Source organism: Ambystoma mexicanum, chromosome 5q (assembly GCF_040938575.1).
Source record: "Ambystoma mexicanum isolate Mex_15411 chromosome 5q, UKY_AmexF1_1, whole genome shotgun sequence".
Taxonomy (NCBI): Eukaryota; Metazoa; Chordata; class Amphibia; order Caudata; family Ambystomatidae; genus Ambystoma; species Ambystoma mexicanum.
Genome location: NC_090933.1, coordinates 1,085,329,019 through 1,085,348,007, shown reverse-complemented (window position 1 = coordinate 1,085,348,007; position 18,989 = coordinate 1,085,329,019). Strand labels below are relative to the sequence as shown.

The 18,989-nt window shown below is 45.8% G+C and overlaps 1 protein-coding gene across 1 annotated transcript in view; it reads right to left on the bottom strand.

The window, feature by feature from the left end:
• The window catches only part of RNF139 (ring finger protein 139), an 80,268-nt gene extending 62,304 nt beyond the window's left edge, over positions 1 to 17,964 (bottom strand). Inside the window, exon 1 of the mRNA XM_069621593.1 lies at positions 17,541 to 17,964. Coding sequence (XP_069477694.1) covers positions 17,541 to 17,697 — 157 coding nt within the window. The 5' untranslated portion in view covers positions 17,698 to 17,964. The remainder of the gene's footprint in view (positions 1 to 17,540) is intronic.
• Positions 17,965 to 18,989: the final 1,025 nt, after the last annotated feature.

The following is an 18,989-nucleotide window of genomic DNA, read 5'->3' as shown; positions in this document are numbered from 1 at the left end:
AACATGGGAAGTTAATTCAAAACATTGATGATCTGGTCACCTCAAATGGGATGACCATCTACTGGAAGAAGATCAAGGGTCATTTCAAAGTAGAGGGACCAGACAAAACTGGAAATGACTTAGCTGATCAGCTGGCCAAAACCGGGGCCATCCAAGGGGATCTAATAGAAATAGAGTCCCTGTTGGGGGAAATCCAGGTCACTGCTATCACTAGATCCCAGACAAATGCTCACAATGATCTTTCAACTGCACAATGGAGTAAGGAGACCCCTGATGCTAATTTAATTACAGCTCAGAAGGGGATCCAATAATTGGTAAGTTTTACCAACACATTGAGGACCGAGAACTTTCCCCTGACGGATACAGATTACATTGGGAAAGAGAACCTAAGAGTGTTGATGAAATATCCAAAAAGGTTCCGGATCCAAGACGGTTTGTTGGTAAGGAAATCCCAAGCTGGCCATGATCAGTGGGTGGTCCCTACCTCATTCCGAAGCCTGATGTTAAGTCACGCCCATGATGCGGCCACAGCCGGTCATAGGGGGTTTCACACAACACTGGAAATCTTAAGAGAGGTTGCATACTGGCCACACATGGGACAGGACCTCGACCAATACTTGAAGGGGTGTCTTGTGTGTGCACCATTTCAGCCATCATCCCTCACACACCGTGCACCTCTCCAAAAGAGGGGGATGACACTGCCATGGTCAGATTTGCAAATCGACTTCGTAGGCCCTGTAATTCGCTTGTCTAGAGGAAATAAGTACATGTTGACCGTCACGTGCTTGTTTTCCAAGTGGGTAGAATGTCTCCCGGCCCCAAACTGCAAGGCAGAAACAGCAGCTGCCCTGATGATTAACCACATCTTTTCCTGTTTTGGTCTACCTCAAAGGATTGAGTCAGACAGAGGTAGCCATTTCACCAGCGAGGTAATGACAAAGATGTGGGAGATACTGGGGGTTAAAAGGAAGCTACACATTGCTTACAGGCCAGCCTCTTCTGGTGCAGTAGAACGCTATAACCGGACCATTGTGAGCATCTTAAAAAAGTTTGTGGCAGATTCTGGGCCAGGTTGGGATATCCGATTACCTCTGGTCCTAATGGCCATCAGATCTACCCCTTCATCTGCAACTAAAATGTCACCATTTGAGTTGATGACCGGACGCAAGATGGTGCTTCCCCAGCATTTGCTCTACAGGAACCAAGAGCAGACACTGATAAATGCTTCCACAACTCTGGTGTATGTGGAGAATTTAAGGAAACACCTTCAGCATGCTTTTGCCTATGCTCAGCGGAATCTAAAGATCAGCTGATAGCATGAAAGCCCACTACGACCTGAAGACCACCAGGAAGGAATATACTGTGGGAGACCGGGTCTATCTATACAATTTCCAAAGGAACCAGGCCAAACAGCGAACATTTTTGCCTACGTGGAAGGTACCGTTTGAAATTATAGACAAAATATCCCCTGTAGCCTATAAGATCTGCATCCCCAAAGGTAGTCTGGCGGAAGGGGAAGACAACTGGGTACATATAAATCAGCTAAAGTGTTGCCATCCCAGGCACACACTGCAGCAACTGGAGGAGTCCTCTGCAATACCAGAGGGGACCGCTCCAGATTAATTCAGTTCCCATCCTAAAATATCCCACATAGTCTAAAATATTATGATTTGAAAAAAAAAATGTTTCATGTTATATCTTGTTTTAAAATAAGACTGCAAAATGTATATGCCGCCCCACTATTTCAGTAGTGGTGGAAAAATGTTTATGAATAGGTATTGCCGCTTTTGCTTTATCATCCTAGGAGAGATGAAACCATGGAGACTGACAGCGGAAGGCGACCTTGGGACCGGGAGCGAAGATCCGAGGGGCCCGGGGTACCGCCCAATCCTCCCATCAGGACCAGCAAGGAGAACTGATTGATCGACTGGAGGGAGGAAAAGATGCTGTACTGTGCCATCTACGGAATTGGAAGAAGATGAGGCGAACATCCCAGATCTTGCAAGTTCCATCAGTGAAAGATCAGAATGGCCATCGCAAGAGGGGGGGCTTGTGGGATGTTTTTACCCATGCATCCAAGCCCTACCATAAAACTGTGCATTACTGGCATTGAAAACATCATGATGGCCAGAACTCCCCAGAGAGTGCACAGGGAAAACATGAAGAATAGGCTGCCACCCATTTTTGCCTATGTTGTGAGCACAGGAGGGCACTGCCTAAAACCACCATTGGGCTACACACACAGTAGCCTGAAACCATTGGGAATGGCAATGCCGATTGCCAAAAGCAACCCAGAACTGTGGGGAATTCATTTTCTTAATGTCAAAAATGGATACAATACTGGTGCCCACCACTATCAGAAAGCCAGCGTTTTAAAACCACCAGACTTTTGTGTAGAACTGAACAAATGAACCCAAACCAGGCCAAGGAAAGACTTGCTAAGAGGTGGATACAATGTAGAACTATATTCTGAAATGCCTTTAAGGAAGTAATTATTTAATGTATATATAAAGAATAGCTGGGGATGTCAGCAGTTTAAGTGAATTTGGGTTTAAAGCCATTAAAATCGAAATGTTTAGAATAAATGATTGACCTACTTGTGAGTGTCACATAGGTTGCAATTGTTTAAATGTCATAGTTTTGAACTTGGAATCAGCATTCTAGCTGCATGTGCAAAAATTGTAGCTTGGATTTGAATGTAGAAAACTGGGAACTAAAGTGAAATTTAGCTGAATTCTGCCTGACAACTACCCCCGACAGGAGTTGAACTGGCTCAACAACTCTTCCCAGGCCTGGCTGCATTCTGCTGCCCCAGCCAAAAGCAGATGACACCTCTCTGATTGGATTAGGGGAGGAGCACCTGGGGACTACAGGAAACTAAACAAAGCACTGTCCCTGGCTCAGGCAAATGTTATATTGGGGGGGGTCGTAAAATGGCTTCCTCTTGGGATAAACTGGGAGGGGCAGTGCCTGTGAGAGCAAGCTGAGCTTGGGGGGAAGTGGATAAACCATAAATTCCACCATGTGCTTTGGAAAACCACACCCCTTTGGGGCCAGAGCATGATTTTAAAAAGATGGATAATTCACAGTGTGGACTTGTCAAAATTACATAAATAACATCATTCTTGTGATTTTTCTGTGCACATTTTTACGAGCTGTTAGGACCCTGTGGTATGTTCTTGGGGATAGTAGCGGAAAAAAAGGTTGTTACTCCAAATGTATGCATGTTAAAAATCTGACACTTTATCATCTGAAACCCATATCCCTGGTGCACATTTGTGTAAAATCTGGAAAGGTTTCGAGGTCGTTATCTGGATGAAAAGGGGAGAATTCTGTCATAAGTGGACACAACATCGTACAAAGACAGGGATCGGATGGTTTGGTGCTACAGAAAATATGTCAACTGGACCTATAATATTAGAAAAATGGTACATAGATAAATATGTATTTGGGTCAGAAATAGATGTGTGCAATTTGACAAGGGGAGGATCCTCGGACCATAAACTTACCTCATCACTCTGACACTCCATTTCTTTCCCCCAATCAAGGGAGAGAGGAAAGCTTGGCCAATGATAAGTGAGAGGGGCAGGCTTAGCTAGACCCAGGCGCACACCCATTTTCAAAACACATAAAAAGGAACATTGAAACCCAGGTAGAGACATTCACTTTCCACTTTCTTGCGGGACGCTTTGCCGGGAGACTTCAGACTTCACATCCAGAGATCCAGACTTCAAATCCATCAATCTCCAGAGACCAGAAATTAACTCCAGAATTTGTAGCAGAGAGGCCTGAATCCACAGGCTGAATCCTCTTCAGTAGGCCTCAAAACCAACCAAACTATTCAACAGCCAGGCAAGCTGTTTGAATTCTTTGCCAAGAACTTTTGCCAAGAACTTTTGCAAGAACCGGTAGCAGTATCCAGAAAGCAGTGCTGTATCCGGAACCAGAGAGAACCAGAGACCAGATCGCTGTGAAGAAGTGCTAGCAGAAGTCCAGCCAATCCTGACCCGATCGGTGACGAAGTCGCATTCCTGTCCAAAATCTAGTGCAAGTACCCAGCTAGCACTGTGCCAAAACCAATCTCTTAGTTTAAAATAATCTAAACCAAACTATTTTAGCCTATTAGAACTACCTCCTAAAATCGTGTCATTCTGTCATCTTTAAAACTGAAAACTGTCAGCTGTCATTCTGAGCTTTAAAATTTCAAATCCGAAAAACTACCTTTACTAAATCGGTCGTATCTCCGGAACCGTTTGACGTTTTAACTGTCATCTTAAAGCTAAGATTCTAAGCTTTCCAACAAGCCTAGAACCGACTTCCTACTCCTTATAGTGCCTCCGTAATTGCGCTCGACGCACGCGACTAAATTTGCAGCGATTTGACATTTTGCTTAAGTTCAGCCACGTGTAAAAATATTTGTCCTTGCTTTCCTTGCTGAAATTCGTGTGCAACCTGACAATCATTCATAGAGCATTGCTGAAGTAATCCTGAATTAATTTAAGTATCTCTCACTCACCCTGAACCTCCTATAGGGAATTAAAAGCATTTTTGGCATATTTTTCACTTAATTGCCACCACATCAAAGTATATTGCCTGTGTTTAAAACTCCTACCTGTTTTCCTCTAAGCTTGCTAGGGGGAACTGAATGATAGTTGATTGCATTCCTGAGAACTGTGTGCTTTCCTCCCATCTCTTTACCTTGCATAGAGGGGGGGGGGTGAATTGTCAAAGAAACGTGATTACATTGTCTTTTGTTGAAGTCACATCAAGTTTATTTTCTGTACTGCATTTTCATTCATCATTGCATTGTCCTTGAAGCCATAAAAGCATTCTCAGCTACTTTATCCTCTCTACATCACTTCTAAGCCATCAAAAAGAGTGTACCACTGTAACATTATCCATTGTTGATCACCATCATCTTCACAAGTGTGCTATCAAACATTAATTTATTATAAAAGTGTGATATATATATATTGTTTAATTTTCAAATAAACCTTTTAATTTGCAAAACAAACCTACTTCTTGGCTCAGTGGGGTCAGGGGGATTCTAAGAGAGGGGTGTTATATAAGGGTTGTCATCCAGAGTAAACGAACTGGACATAAAAATATATCAATAAGGGTTTCCATCTGCATCCCAGATTAGGCATTGACTTAGCTGTAGTGTTGAATTGAATCCGCTTACAATAGGGGGGAAGCGGCCATTGCCGCGGGCGAGTTGCCAGCCGATCTTAGAACTTGAGCCTCCACCTCTGTCTCAGTTATCCGGGGCCCTTCTGCAATTGTAGCCATGCTTTGGTGGATAGATCGACATAGTCTAAGAGTTGTTGTCGATGTCATCATAATTAGAAGAATCATGGGGGGTCCTCACCGCATCCGAGCCATCCATGTTGGATTCCACCACCCAGCCCCTCAGAAGATGGTGCTCCCGCGAAAAACACTGGGATAGTTCCATGTTGTGGATTAATGGAGCTCTTTTCTGTTTTTTTCCCTACTTTGTTCGTAGCCTGTGAAGAAGCGTCTGTTTTTGCTTCACTGCCTTTCCTCAGATTATATCGCAAGTTCTGCAGTTGCATATGGACTGGCATCCTTATATCGAATGATAATAGGACGTTGATTCTGCTTTTAGAGTTTCCTGGTTATTAATTGTTTAAAATGATCACTCTCCTGTGGGTCGCCACGTCCATGGCCGCCTTCCAGGAGAGCGACGAGTAACACTCCCTACTCGGCTAAGCACTTGTTTACTTTTGTCCACACGTATGACAATTTTACCTACAGCACTTCTGCCTTATAAATCCAATATTATGCTCAGCATCACGCCAGGGGGTAAGATAGCGTTACAAGTTTCTATGCGCTAATCGAAGTGTTCAAATGTTTATTTCAAATTAGACAAGTACCGGCAGCTGGTTCCTTCGACTCCGCCGGGACATCAGAAACACAATGCGCACACCGCGCGCTCCGCGAGTCGAGGCTTTTTTAAGTCCTACCTCTCAGACCTCGTTGCAGATTGATGTTAACTGTAAAAAGACTTCCTCCCAATGTTGTAGTGAAAATGAAGGTAGAATGTTCTGCCAGCTCCCAGTCACACAGAAACACAGCGCACACCCAATTTTGTCTTTTCAAACCAAACAGGTTGTCCTGCAGGACACAAGGATTTCGGGCCAGATAAGGGATGCTAAAGTCTCCTGCTAAGTGCTAGAAATCTTGAGAACTCCTTCAGGGTCAGTTGTTTTTCAAAAGAAACGAGCTGGGGGTAGATCTCAGTCTTCGGCTGGGGCCTCCCTCTGGAACAGCCTCCCTGCCACTTTACTTGAGGAGAACCATCTCTGGTTCCGGAAGCACCTCAAGACTTTCCTCTTTTCTTCTGCCTTCGCTCCCCCTCTCCCCTGCTGATCTGTTCTCTCTTGGCACTGTGCACCTGGCCACCCTCTGTCCGGGCCCAGGTACCTGCTCACCCTGCCACCCTCCCGCACTGCCTCCGGGCCACCCCGTGCACTGGGGTCTGTATCTGTACCCATACAGCCCCCCTTTTTCTTCCTGCACTTATCAGACCTACCCTGTCTGCTGCCTTAAACCTAGCACTTGCAAATTGCTGGCTGCATTACCACCATTTGTTACCTTTATTAGTTATTGTTATTTATCTGTTTCTCCTCTGCTTCGCACTTTCTACTTCTCCCTCCTTCCATGCACTTTTCCCCCTACCCTCTCCCATGCCCTTGCACATTCTCAATGTCACTGGGCCCAGTAAGATCGCTGTTTTGTTGTCACCTGTTCCCCTCCCATGCCTTGTTGCGCTCTGAAATACTTGTGTACGAGCGCGATAGAAATAAAATATCAATCAACTATAGAGGGCTGGTGGATGGAAGACTCCAGGACTTTTTCAAAACATGGGAGTAGCGGTCTTATGGTACCTGGGTAGATTAGACGGTGTGATGGGACTGCAGGATAGAATTCTTAACTCCTCCAGTACAGTCAGGCATGATCGTAACTCCTATGCCAACAGGCAAGATCAAGAAATGACCCTTGCCAAAAGCCACCCTGGAAGTAGTCGAGAAGGATCTATAGTAGTCGTAGACACGAAGCCTTCTGGTAAATTCATGTTGCTTCTGGACCTCAAAGCCATGAATGCATTTGTAAAGGCAGAATATACAAAACGAAAACCCTAGACAATCATCCCCCTGGTGGCAAGGGGTGGGGGCACGGTAACGAGCATCAGTGGACCTGCAAGATATCACATTGTAATCAGATTCAGCAAGCAGACATTTTTAAGATTTGCTGTGGGTGGGGGTGAGAAAAGACATTAGCTGGTTCACGTCATTTGGGCTAAAAACTGCTCCACGGGTCTTTACGAACATGGTGGCCCTGCTATTGGCACGTCTCCAATTGAAAGTTATCCTGATATTACCATACCTCGATTGGCTGGTGAAGGGGCCCCGGAGGGCAGCGGTGCAGAAACACGGTCCTGCAGAAGATGTGTCAGGCTCTGCAAGACAGTTTCCCCCTCTCCACGCGTCATTATTTCTGATGTAAAAAAATGAATTGTTCCAACCTCTCAATGGGTTGACTCAGATCTTTTAGCATGTATAATACACACCTGCCTAACCTCTAGGTTTAACCCAGAGGTTAAACCTAGAGGTTAGGCAGGTGTGTATTGGGGTTGTACACTGGGGTTTTACGCTCTTCTCCAGGGAAGAGCGCAGAGTCTCTGGATTTCCTGGCGCAGGCACAGAGTTGCTCCAGCTTCCGCCCGATGGCTACAAAAGAACGATGCTGGTAGCCAATCGGGTGGAGGCAGGGGACGGGAGCTGGTAGTGCCGCGAATCTGGGCTCCCTGGGTATATGAGACCGTCACAGGCATAGTCCATTGCAGCAGTGTGGCCATGCCCGCTTATAATAAGCGACTTTTGGCTTTATTTTTACCCCCGGGTTTTGTCCGCTTATTGTGTCAATTAGTCGCTTATTGTTGCGCTTATTTCTTCATATGCACAACAATGAAAACCGTTCAGCTCACTGTGCAGCTAAGACCAGCCCCTCCAATCAAGATGCCGGCACGAAAATGCCAATGATGGGCCATTAGTCACTGAATGGTTTGTACCGGCATTGTGATGGGAAAAGAGGTGCAGTGGGGTGTGGGGAGTGAGCGTGCATTGTAGGCAGCTTTGCCTCTCTGCAGGTGTGCAAGTGTCATCTTGACTTAACACTGACTTCACATTCATACAAGCGCCACTACAGCAGTCTAAAAAGCGCTAAACAATTTCCAAGTGTCAGCAGAGCACTGACAGCAGCCAGCACATTGCCACTAGCAGCCAGCACGTAGCCACTAGCATTTTGCCTGCCGTCTCAAGTGATCAAGCTTCATCTTTGTTTTGCCACTGACCGGCAGTCCCCAGAGGATCCAGCCTGACCCCGCTCGCCCCATTCAGTAGCGGAGGCAAGTCAAAGGAGCGAAATGTTTGTAGGTCAGCTTTTTAACACTCTTTCTCTCCCTGTCCTCTTGCGCTCTCTCTCTCTCTCTCTCTCTCTCTCTCTCTCTCACACACACACACACACACACACACACTTCTTCGCCACTATCTCTCTCCTCTTTCTCTCTTGCTCTTCTCTCAATCGCTCTCTATAGAAATCAGAAAGTGCACCGAGTTAAGCACAAGTTCAAATACCGTACGGGCCAACGAAGCTCTCCTTCCCTAGAAAAGTCGATAAAAGGATTATCATTACAGTGGCTGCTAAAACATCAATTATAACAGCGCATTGAAGCGTGAGAAATACGGTATTATGCCCTATATTAAAAAAGTTATATTATTATATCCCCTATTTTTATTTCCTTTTCACAGCTCCTTGCTGTGGATTCACTTTCGTTCAATGCACCAATAATTTCACGTTTAAGTGCATGCCCTTGTCTTTATGTATGTATTTATTTCTTCCTCGAAGATTTGGGGGGGGGGGTAACCGAAGGGTCTTGGCCTTGCAGGGACGCACCGTGGGCCCAAACTGACACCCGTTGGGCCTGCGGTACGTCCCTGCAAGCCCAGGAAATTTACAAAATAGTTTAAAACTGCACCATTTCTTTCATGCCGCTTCTTTTCCAAACTATATATCAATTCCACTTTAAACCCACTTCCCTGGCACTGGTGATGAGTTACTTCATTATGCGGATAATAGTTTTGACCAGTGTTGCTGAGTAAATATTCTTTAAGCCAAGACTAGGTTTATTTATTTATGCAATGTTTGTCGGATACCTGTATCCGACAATCATTGCATAAATAAATATACAGATACCCAACAAACATTGCATGGATAAATAAATATCCTTATAACAAGTCAACAGCCAGACTTTACTGTATCAAAGCATTCACAAGTGATTGTTTATTGGGTTCAGGTGTCTCCTTGTCATTGCCCTTTTGGCTTAGGTTGCCTCCAAACCCCCTTCAACATCTTGTGTTCTTTGATGGTTGTATATACTGCATCCTATGCCATATTCATGGCATCTTGGTGTGCCCAGTCCTCATTGCCTGCAGCCTAAGTGGGACCAGGGCATCAAATTGTCTTGGGCAGCAATGAAAAAGTGGCCCACCGTTGCAAATGGCAATTCATTCCTTGAATGACTGAATAGTGCCAAGGGAGGGGGGGTGGCTGATAACACATTCTGCATTTTAAAGAATATTTATTCAATAAGACTGATCAAAACAACTATCCGCATGCTGAAGTAACTGATCAAACGAACCACCCGTGCTAAATACTTTTAGAGATCCGTTAAGTGATTTAGACGTGTGTGAAATTAATGCTATCACAACGTTTTCTTTTCTTGCTCTGGGTGTATGTAATGTTTAAAAGACTGGCTTGCATGCTAAACCTCTTGTACCTGGAGAACTTGTGGTGCTTTTCCAGCTTTGAGATTGAGGTTGAGAAAAGCAGAGGAAACCCCATTCCATTACTTCTGTTTCCGAATGGATGGAGTGGATGGTAGTGATGACGTGCATGTTTTTCTCTGCACCATATCACTGCATATTTCACATGATGCTAGCTATTTGGGCTGCTTCCTTCGGACAAACTAGCGTTCCTCCTTGAAAACTTGGCCTCGTCTCCCACATCACAGCCTTCTCACTGCAAGAAGAGCACGTGCCTCAAACTGTATGTGTTTTTTTTGTGGGGGATGGAGGGGCTGGGTGATCTGTCTGTATCCTGCATTCCACCTTTCTGCTTTTTGTTCTTGTCAGCGTCCTGAAGCCTGCAGGTGTGAGGCGCTATATAAGTCTGTGCACACCATGCTGACCTGATGCAGCACAAAACACAGCAGCACATGAAAAACTGCATGCCTTTTTCTACAGCCCGACTCACTAACATAGGCATTTCTGCTACCCCCAAACTATGTGATACGTCCCTGCTGAAAGCAGAGCTTCAAATGGCCTGCTTTTGTTGCATGCCACACTGCAATCAGCTCAGGAGATCATTTGGGGGAGCTGGTTGCAAGCTCATGCAAAAAGGACATCAAGCTGCACCGTACAAAGTGTACGGTCTTAACACACAGTCGTTTCACCATGCATGTTTGAGGAACTCAAAGGACCTTGGTAACACTTCAGACTCTCTGGCGATTGATGAGAGCATTGACATAACGACATTGAAGCAGCTGTGTTGTTGTTGCACGGTACTTAGTCCCTCAACAAGATCATTTCAACCTTTCTGGGGCTGGTCACCCTGGAAAGGGAAACAGCAGAAGCCATTGCCAACTCGCTTCTGCGGTTTCTTGGAAACATTGGCCTGAAGTTCAGCAACTGCCGGGGATTGGAACAGATGGTTGCAGTGTCATGGTTGGGAGGCACAACTCAGTCTACACAAGACTTCGACAACAGCATGAGCACCTCATCCTCATAGAGCATGTGCCTCATTCAATTCGGCTGTGCGCAAGCAAAGGAGATGAAATGCTACTTCGCAACTTGGGAGTTTCTTGTGTGTAGTACCTACAACTGATGCAAAGATACATGCTCTCATTAACAATGAGGAGGAGCCGATGAAGCTTGTGCAGCTGGTAGCCACCCTATCTATGACTGCTGTGAGTGTTTTACAGCAGTGGGATACACTGAAATTTCATTTGAGCAAGGACAAAGAACGGTGCTATGACGAGGAAGTTCTGTATCAAATGTACTGTGATTCGGTGTACAAATTATGTGTGACCTTTCTAACACCAATACTGCAAGAGTTTGTACAGCTAAACAAACTCTTCCAACTGGATTGTGGCAATGCATTTAAAATGTTGAACTGTTTGCAATGCTTCTACAAGGTAATCATTGTGAGAATTCTTATCCCCAGATGTATCCCTCCATTTGATGCAGGCCTGATTGATATTGATTTAGGAGACAACCGTAATCACTTGCCAACATCTGGAATATCATTTGGAACACTGTTCAATATTGCACTTGCAGAAATTGTAATTTCCAAAGAGCAGGAGCCGAGTGTGAAAGAAAGATGCAGAGGCTTTCTTTTTGAGGCTTCAAAACAGGGGCAGCAAAGACTCCCCGAAAATGTGGCTTTGTGGAAGTACATGGCAGCATTCTCACCATCTGTGATACTGTCGCAGGCAAAACCCACCCTCTCGGATATATCCATGCTGAAGCTGTTCTGAGGAGATGTGGGGTTGTTGGAGAACCAGTATCAAGCGGTTTCTTTCCAGGACTGGAAAATAAAAGACAAGCAGGCATCCGGGTTCTGGGTGGAAGTTCTCAATTTCACAGATGCCAGTGGAGAGCAGTGCTTCAAAGAAATGTCCTTGTTTGCCCTGTCATTAACTAGCATTGATGCTAAGTAATACAGACGTTGAGAGTGTTCTCACAGATGAACATTGTCAAGTCTAAAACACGGAACTGAATGAGGCAGCAAACACCGAGCAGCATTCCAAACATTTGGTTTGGGCTTCGAAGACTAGCAATTTGCGGTTTGAACTTTGAGCCAAGCACAGAAATGCTGAAGCGTTTTAATCAGCATATCTACACAACTGGAGAGGAAAACAACGTGGAGGAGGAAGCAGATGATGGTCTTTTTCACTTCCTGACATATTTACCAGATCAGCAGCGGACCAGAGAGGTGACGGGCCAGATGAACAGCACACCACAGAGGTGGTGGGCCAGATGGTCAGCGGACCAGAGAGGTGATGGGCCAGCTGAGTAGAGGACCAGAGAGGTGACGTGCCAGCTGACAGACCGGAGATTTGATAACTGCCAAAGGAGACTAGGATCACATAACTTAACTTGAGACAATAATACACAATAAAATGCCCAAGAAGGCGCAGATAACAAGAACTAAACTTAAAGGGATGGTCTAGTAAAAAAATGTATTTAAAAAATAGATAGGCCACATAAAAAAAAAATACTAGCATTCTCCGTTTTAAAACTTCCTATGTAAAATTTTGAGCTATTCAAGCTCAAAATTCGCAAAAGCAAGCACAGGGGCACAGCCATTTTGTGAAATGGAGGCCCTCCTGTGCTGGCTTTTGCGGCACTAATGAAGGAAAAGCCAGCCAGCTGTAGTAAACAAAGGCTACCGCTGGGTGGCTTTCCCTTCATTAGTGCTGTAGGCGGAGGACGGGGACCGGAGACCAGAGCAGGAAAGCTGCAGCTGAATCTCGGTAAGTGCCATTTATTTTTTTTTACAAAAAATAAGCACTAGCTGCGTTTTTTTTTCTAAGTTTTACGGGCTGGAGGAGCCCGGAAAACTTAGAAATAAAACTGCAGCTTTAAAAACGTATTTATGTTTGCGGTCGCTTTTGAAGCGACCGCAAACATAAATACGTTATTGTGTTGGAAAACGCTGCGGTTTTTCTTTCCATGTTCCTCAGGCTCGGAGGAGCCTGAGAAACTTGGAAAGAAAAAACGCAGCGTTTTCCAACACAACCGCGTGTGTTTCTGCCTGCTGTGGCTATCACTTTGGGTCTCCGGAGACCCAAAGTGAAAGCCATAGCAGGCAGAAACACACGCGGTTATGTTTACATGCCACGTAGTGTTTCTACCTGCAGCTGATTTCCCATTTGGGGCTCTCGGGCTCCCCGTGGGGAGCCCAAGAGACCCAAATGGAAAAGCAGGTTCAGGCAGACAACGCGGTTGTGTTGGAAAACGCTGCGTTTTTTCTTTCCAAGTTTCTCAGGCTCCTCCGAGCCGGAGGAGCCTGAGGAACTTGGAAAGAAAAACCGCAGCGTTTTCCAACACAATAACGTTGTATTTATGTTTGCGGTCGCTTCAAAAGCGACCGCAAACATAAATACAATGTTTTTAAAGCTGCGGTTTTATTTCTAAGTTTTCCGGGCTCCTCCAGCGTAAAAAAAATAAATAGCACTTACCGAGATTCAGCTGTAGCTTTTCTGCTCTGGTCTCCGGTCCCCGTCCTCCGCCTACAGCACTAATGAAGGGAAAGCCACCCAGCGGTAGCCTTTGTTTACTACAGCTGGCTGGCTTTTCCTTCATTAGTGCCGCAAAAGCAAAAGCCAGCACAGGAGGGCCTCCATTTCACAAAATGGCTGCGCCCCTGTGCTTGCTTTTTCGAATTTTGAGCTTGAATAGCTCAAAATTTTACATAGGAAGTTTTAAAACGGAGAATGCTAGTATTTTTTTTATGTGGCTTATTTTTTAAATAAAATTTTTTACTAGACCATCCCTTTAAGACACTGATCGCCCATAAAATGCCAAAGTAGTGGCAGACAGCAAGGACAGAGGAGATGAGTGCAAGATTAAATAAAGTATTTTTGTTGTTGTAACATACTATGTCCATGTCCTTTCTGTAGGTTTATAATTTAGTGTGACGATTCTGACTTTTGTGACTTATCCGAGGCATTTTAGATGTGTGCTTGTTTTTTCAGCTTATCCACATGGGAGGCAGCTTGTTTTGAAGGGTCATTCAGCTAATGTTCTCCTTCTGTCCTGGCAACACTGCACAGCAGTCACTGTGCCTTTATCATGTATGTTCGGTCTCGTTTTCCGCGCAGGAGTTCATGGGGGACTCCTGGCGGTGCGGCTCTTCATCTTTTTGGTTTGGTGTACAGACGCTTGGGATACCCTTATGGCACCCATGGGTGGGGGGTACAACCCTGTACCCCTAGTGTATGTTGTTTATGGGCACCTGTTTGTGGCCCAGAGAGCAGGGTATGGGCTGGTGGCAGCTCCATGCTGAATTTGACAGGTGCTCCGAGTATCCTCCATTTTGAGATACCCAGGGCCTGCCATTGGAATCAGTTGATTACCGATTCCAGACAAGGTGGCCCCTGTGGCCCCTTGCTTTCTATTGCCTGCTTCCTTGTTTTTCCCAAAGTACTGGGAAGCCCCGACTCTGTCCCTCACCCCCCACCACCCCCCGACTGCTGGGTGCAAGTTCCATATATGGTATTGTGATGAAGTCCAGGCCAGACTGGCTGGAGCCTTCCCAGTGACTGTATGGTGTGGGTACGCCCCTGGGGGTGGGACCTGGGTGAACGGAGTGTGTGACAAATACGCATTTCATGTTATGGGTGTCTAGTATCTGGTGTTTGACAGTGACTGAAACAGCCTTGCCGAAACTAGTATGAATTCAGTGTGGAGTGCTGAATGGCTGAGTGCTTGTCTGAATCCACATTCCGTGTTGCCAGTGCCTGGATGGAGAAGAATGGCCTGAACGCAGTGAGCCTGTTTGGCTGTCTGATTACATGAATACCCTTCTGGATCATTGGTTGCCCGAGTGTGACCCAGCAAAGTGAATGAGAGACTAAACAGTATATCTGGGGACCTCTCACTGATGGAAATCATTGAAGCTGAAGTTGATACTTATTCTCAAAGCCGAGCCGAAGAAGGTGAACCGCTGTTCCCTTCAAGAACTGATCCAAGAGAGGACCTGGCTCGGAGACGTCTTCCTGAGCTACACCATCGTGCACCAGCTGATCTTGGCCAAAGCTCCCTGGACGTCAGACCCTCGAAAGGCTGTTGACCGAAGACTGCCGCGGAATCACGAAGCAAAGCGCCCGGACATTAAAGTCCATCACTGTCTACAACTGTTGCCGCACTGCTCCTTTTCCTAAGACATTTGAAACAAGGACTCCCTCGCTCATCACCGAAGACCGCTTTGCTCTGCTGGAGAAAGTCAAGGCCGCCGGCAACCGAGGAGAATCCGCCGGTGGGTTTCCCGCCACCCGAAGACCGCAGAGACGCTGACGACCCTACACCCTTGCTGGGCCAAAGTTCTTCATCGACTTTGTGGCAACGAACGCTCGTCGCCGAGGTGCACCGCACGCCTCAGCTTGCAGGATGTTTGACCAATCGTCAACTAGCACTGAAAGAACCAAAGCTGCTGCCGCAACGACAGTGTGCACCCTTGTCTTCACCGACTCTCCACTACCCGTGGCTCCTGCCTTAAAGGGCATGCACTCAAGAAGGGCCTGTCGATGACTCAAAGAACTCTACGAAACCAGGTATTTTGGGGTCGTAGAACCTTTTAGAAGGAGTCGAGAATATATTGAGCATAATTGGGCTGGGCTTGTCAAATATGCTTTACTTACAGGTTGCCCAGGTGGGGAGATGCTCGCACAGAACTGTCTCATGGTAGTGGGATAGACGGTTCTGCCATTGCTTTATTTATCTTGTTTTCTTTCCGTGTCGATCGCTCATTCATTTTATAATCTGATTCGTATGCCATTTGAACTGTTAGAAGTTGATGCATTCAAAGTAATCGATAGTTAAGAGTGGGACCACATAGACCTGTATATATTTGCCATTATAGTATTGCCAGAGTGCAAAGTGTGTTATTGTGAATATAACTTTGAACCTTATTTATATAAAGACTGTTTTCGCTAAAATAGTGTGTGGACATTCCTTTGTGGGTGCTTGGAGACTACACTGAACCAGTCTGCATCACCTCCTGAGAGCCAAGCCTTGATTGCTCGCAACATTTTACCAATTAGAGAATCTTGGCTGGGGTGCGCTGTGCTTCGACTCTGCCATATAGAGAGCAGTACAGATAACCCCCTCCAGTCTTTACACTGGCCATGACCCTACGCTGCTGAGCTGACAGCTGAGGCACAGCACAGAGGCACTCCCTCCCTTGGAGTCGGCCCACGCTTCAGCTGATGAGCTGCAGAGTGATGCTTACAAAGTATGTGTCCATGAATCCAGAATTGGGTCCAGTTAAGACATATTTACTGTTTATTAGCGAATCCATAATCAGTCTCCTTAAGATCCATCCGCCTCAGGCTTTTCCCAGGATTGGCTCTAAAAGGTACATTCAGGAAACACATTGCTCTTTGTCACCTGAGCTTCGGAACCAACTTCTGGAAAGTGAGAGTTAATCCGGCATTGCTTTGTTTCAGCAAAGGGCCAAACTTTTGGTGGGTAGGGTCTCTGCAAAAAGGGGGCGGGCCGCTGATGACATAATCCTCTGGGTTTTTCTGTTGCAAATCATACCTGCCTAGTCTATGGGGTTTTTTTACGCTCTTCTCCGGGTCTCCAAGGAAGAGCGTCAAGTCTCTGGGTTTTCGGGAGACTACAGATGGGCCAGCACAAGGCACTTCTACAGCTTTCCTTTCCGTCAGCACAGATCAGGTTTCTGGTCCATTTCCAGACTTGCTAATGGGGCACATTGTTGATCAGTCACTCCCCCACTGCGCCGAACATTATCAAAAACAAGAGCACCTTCTACTCCTTCACCTCAGGGGGCAGCGCACCGCAGCGGCCACATCACTCGGGCAAGTACCTGGGCCATTATCCAATATTTAGCCAGATTAGTCTAATTGCCAAACCTAATGAAGACAACCCCAACTCTCAGGGTGGGGCCTGCTCCCTAATGGAATGTTTGGGCTCTCAAAAGGGTGTTAATGAAGGCGAGAGCAGCAGATGATATGATAGTTTATTTATATAGCTGTGTGTTTCAAAGCGCTTCAAGGCAAGGGAGGGAACAAGGGAAAATACGACATTCTTACAGGCCATGAACAGTAAGGATGTGAAAATAACTATCATACTGGGCCGACAACATTTCAGATAGGCAATGATGGGACAAAAAAAAATATGGGAGAACAGCTCTGCAGGATAATAAAGTCCAAACAACTCGAAAGAAAACTGCAGCTATTTGAATTACAAAAAAACAATATTGCCCATTTACGGCTTCCTCCATTGCTTAGTCTTAACTTCACTATCATTTCAATCAACCTTGCAGATTATGCCTAATTTATTTTAAAAAAAACTAGATTGCCAGCCTCCAGAAAGTGGGAGGGGGTCTCAGGAAAAGTTGGCGTGACCGATGACGCCATCATACGTGTTTTCCTATGCCAAATGTATGAAGATATGGTGCAAATGTAGGCAGGTATGGCATGATAGGATGCCGACATCACATCCCAGACTTCCAAGAGTGGTCAATTTTGTGATCATATAGGTTTTAAACACTGAGGAGTTAGGGGAGTCAGAAAGAAAAGCGAAGCATAAGACTTTCGACAAGTGTTAGACACCTAACTTTAGAGATGGTGAGTTTTGAGGTAATACCAACACCAGAACCCCTGCGTCACCGTCTCCCTGCTCTGCTCTACGATCGGAACACTGACTTACCACACAGACGTAACAAGACCTGGGTGGCAATACCAAAGCGACCCGCACTCGGGTCCCGGTAGGAGTTGAAGATGGCGTCAATGATGAAGATGCAGGGAACCCGCAGCGCCACGTCCAGCACGGCGCGTACCCGCTCTGCCACCGGCACAGCCGCCATGGAAGCGGGGCGGGGGGAGCCGCTGCGGCGCTACTCCAATTCACCTGAGCCGCCCACCTCCCCCACCGCCCGCCAGGGCACCTCCATCTTGCTATCTTCCGCAGTTGCTAGGCCGAGAACGCCGGCAAGAGCGCCTGTGACGACATAATCGGGCGCTGCCTACACCCTCCACTTCCGTGGAAGGAAAACAAGAAGAATGACAGCTTGGAAGAGGATAACTTTAGCCATATTGAACCTGTGTAAACCAGGCACAATTAAAACGAAGCTCTAGTAAATCTGCGAAAGTGTGTACTTTTATCATAGTACGGTGGTACGTACGGGAATATAATGTAATCTACTTCTGTAAACAACATTAATTCCGGAATTCTATGATATAAAGAGTTCAAAAGCTGTACTATAATTCACACTGCTTCAATCGTCGCTTGAAACTCATCGTTTTTAAAGCTTTACTTGCAAACCTAACATGCCTTTTAATATCCTTGTCCTCTTTTTGTGTCTTACATGTTAGTTCGGCTAATTGTTTCTCTGGAGGGGAGCCATTTTGAAATGGTCATACACCTCAAAGAGCAACGAACAATCTGTAGGTAAACCCTGCATACATGCCAACATTCATTTAGAAGTAGGCTTACCCAGTCCTGTTTTTAGTTTTAGCTGAAAGTTGGCAAATTAATATTACTGCTGTTTAGTGTGTAAAAATAACTGGCAGAACGGGTGAAAATAGCAGCTTGTTTTTGGTGGGTCGAAGTGTGTTATATATTGTGAATAGGTGATTTGTACATAGTTTATATGGACATGGAATGTTGGTGATGAAAACACATTCCGAGTACAACACTGTTCTTGGTTACCATAGAAGCTGGCATGCTGTACAGTGTTGTTGTTAGAACCGATGGCCATTGAAGGGAGAAAGAGCTGCAGCTCATGATTATTATGAGGGGATGGAACTGGTCCAGGTCAGGCCCCCAGAGTGCACAGAAACACACAGAGGGCGGTGTAATGCTTACCGGGTCCCCGCTCCAACTGGCGCATGCGCCACAGGGACCCGCCTTTATTGGCGTAACATGTGACTGCCTTCACAGTCTCTTAAAGGGGACATAACACTCCCCCCTTTTCATATTTTTTTTAGACCAACCATAAACACTTATCACAGAACATTATTATTTTTTTTTAATTCAACTCATCAAACTCAAAACGCAGACATCAAAGTTCAACAATACCACTTCAAAGTCCTGCAGATAGGCATAGCTCTCAGCTCACACGGTTTTGGCAGGTGTCACCCGCCTTGTAAACAGCCG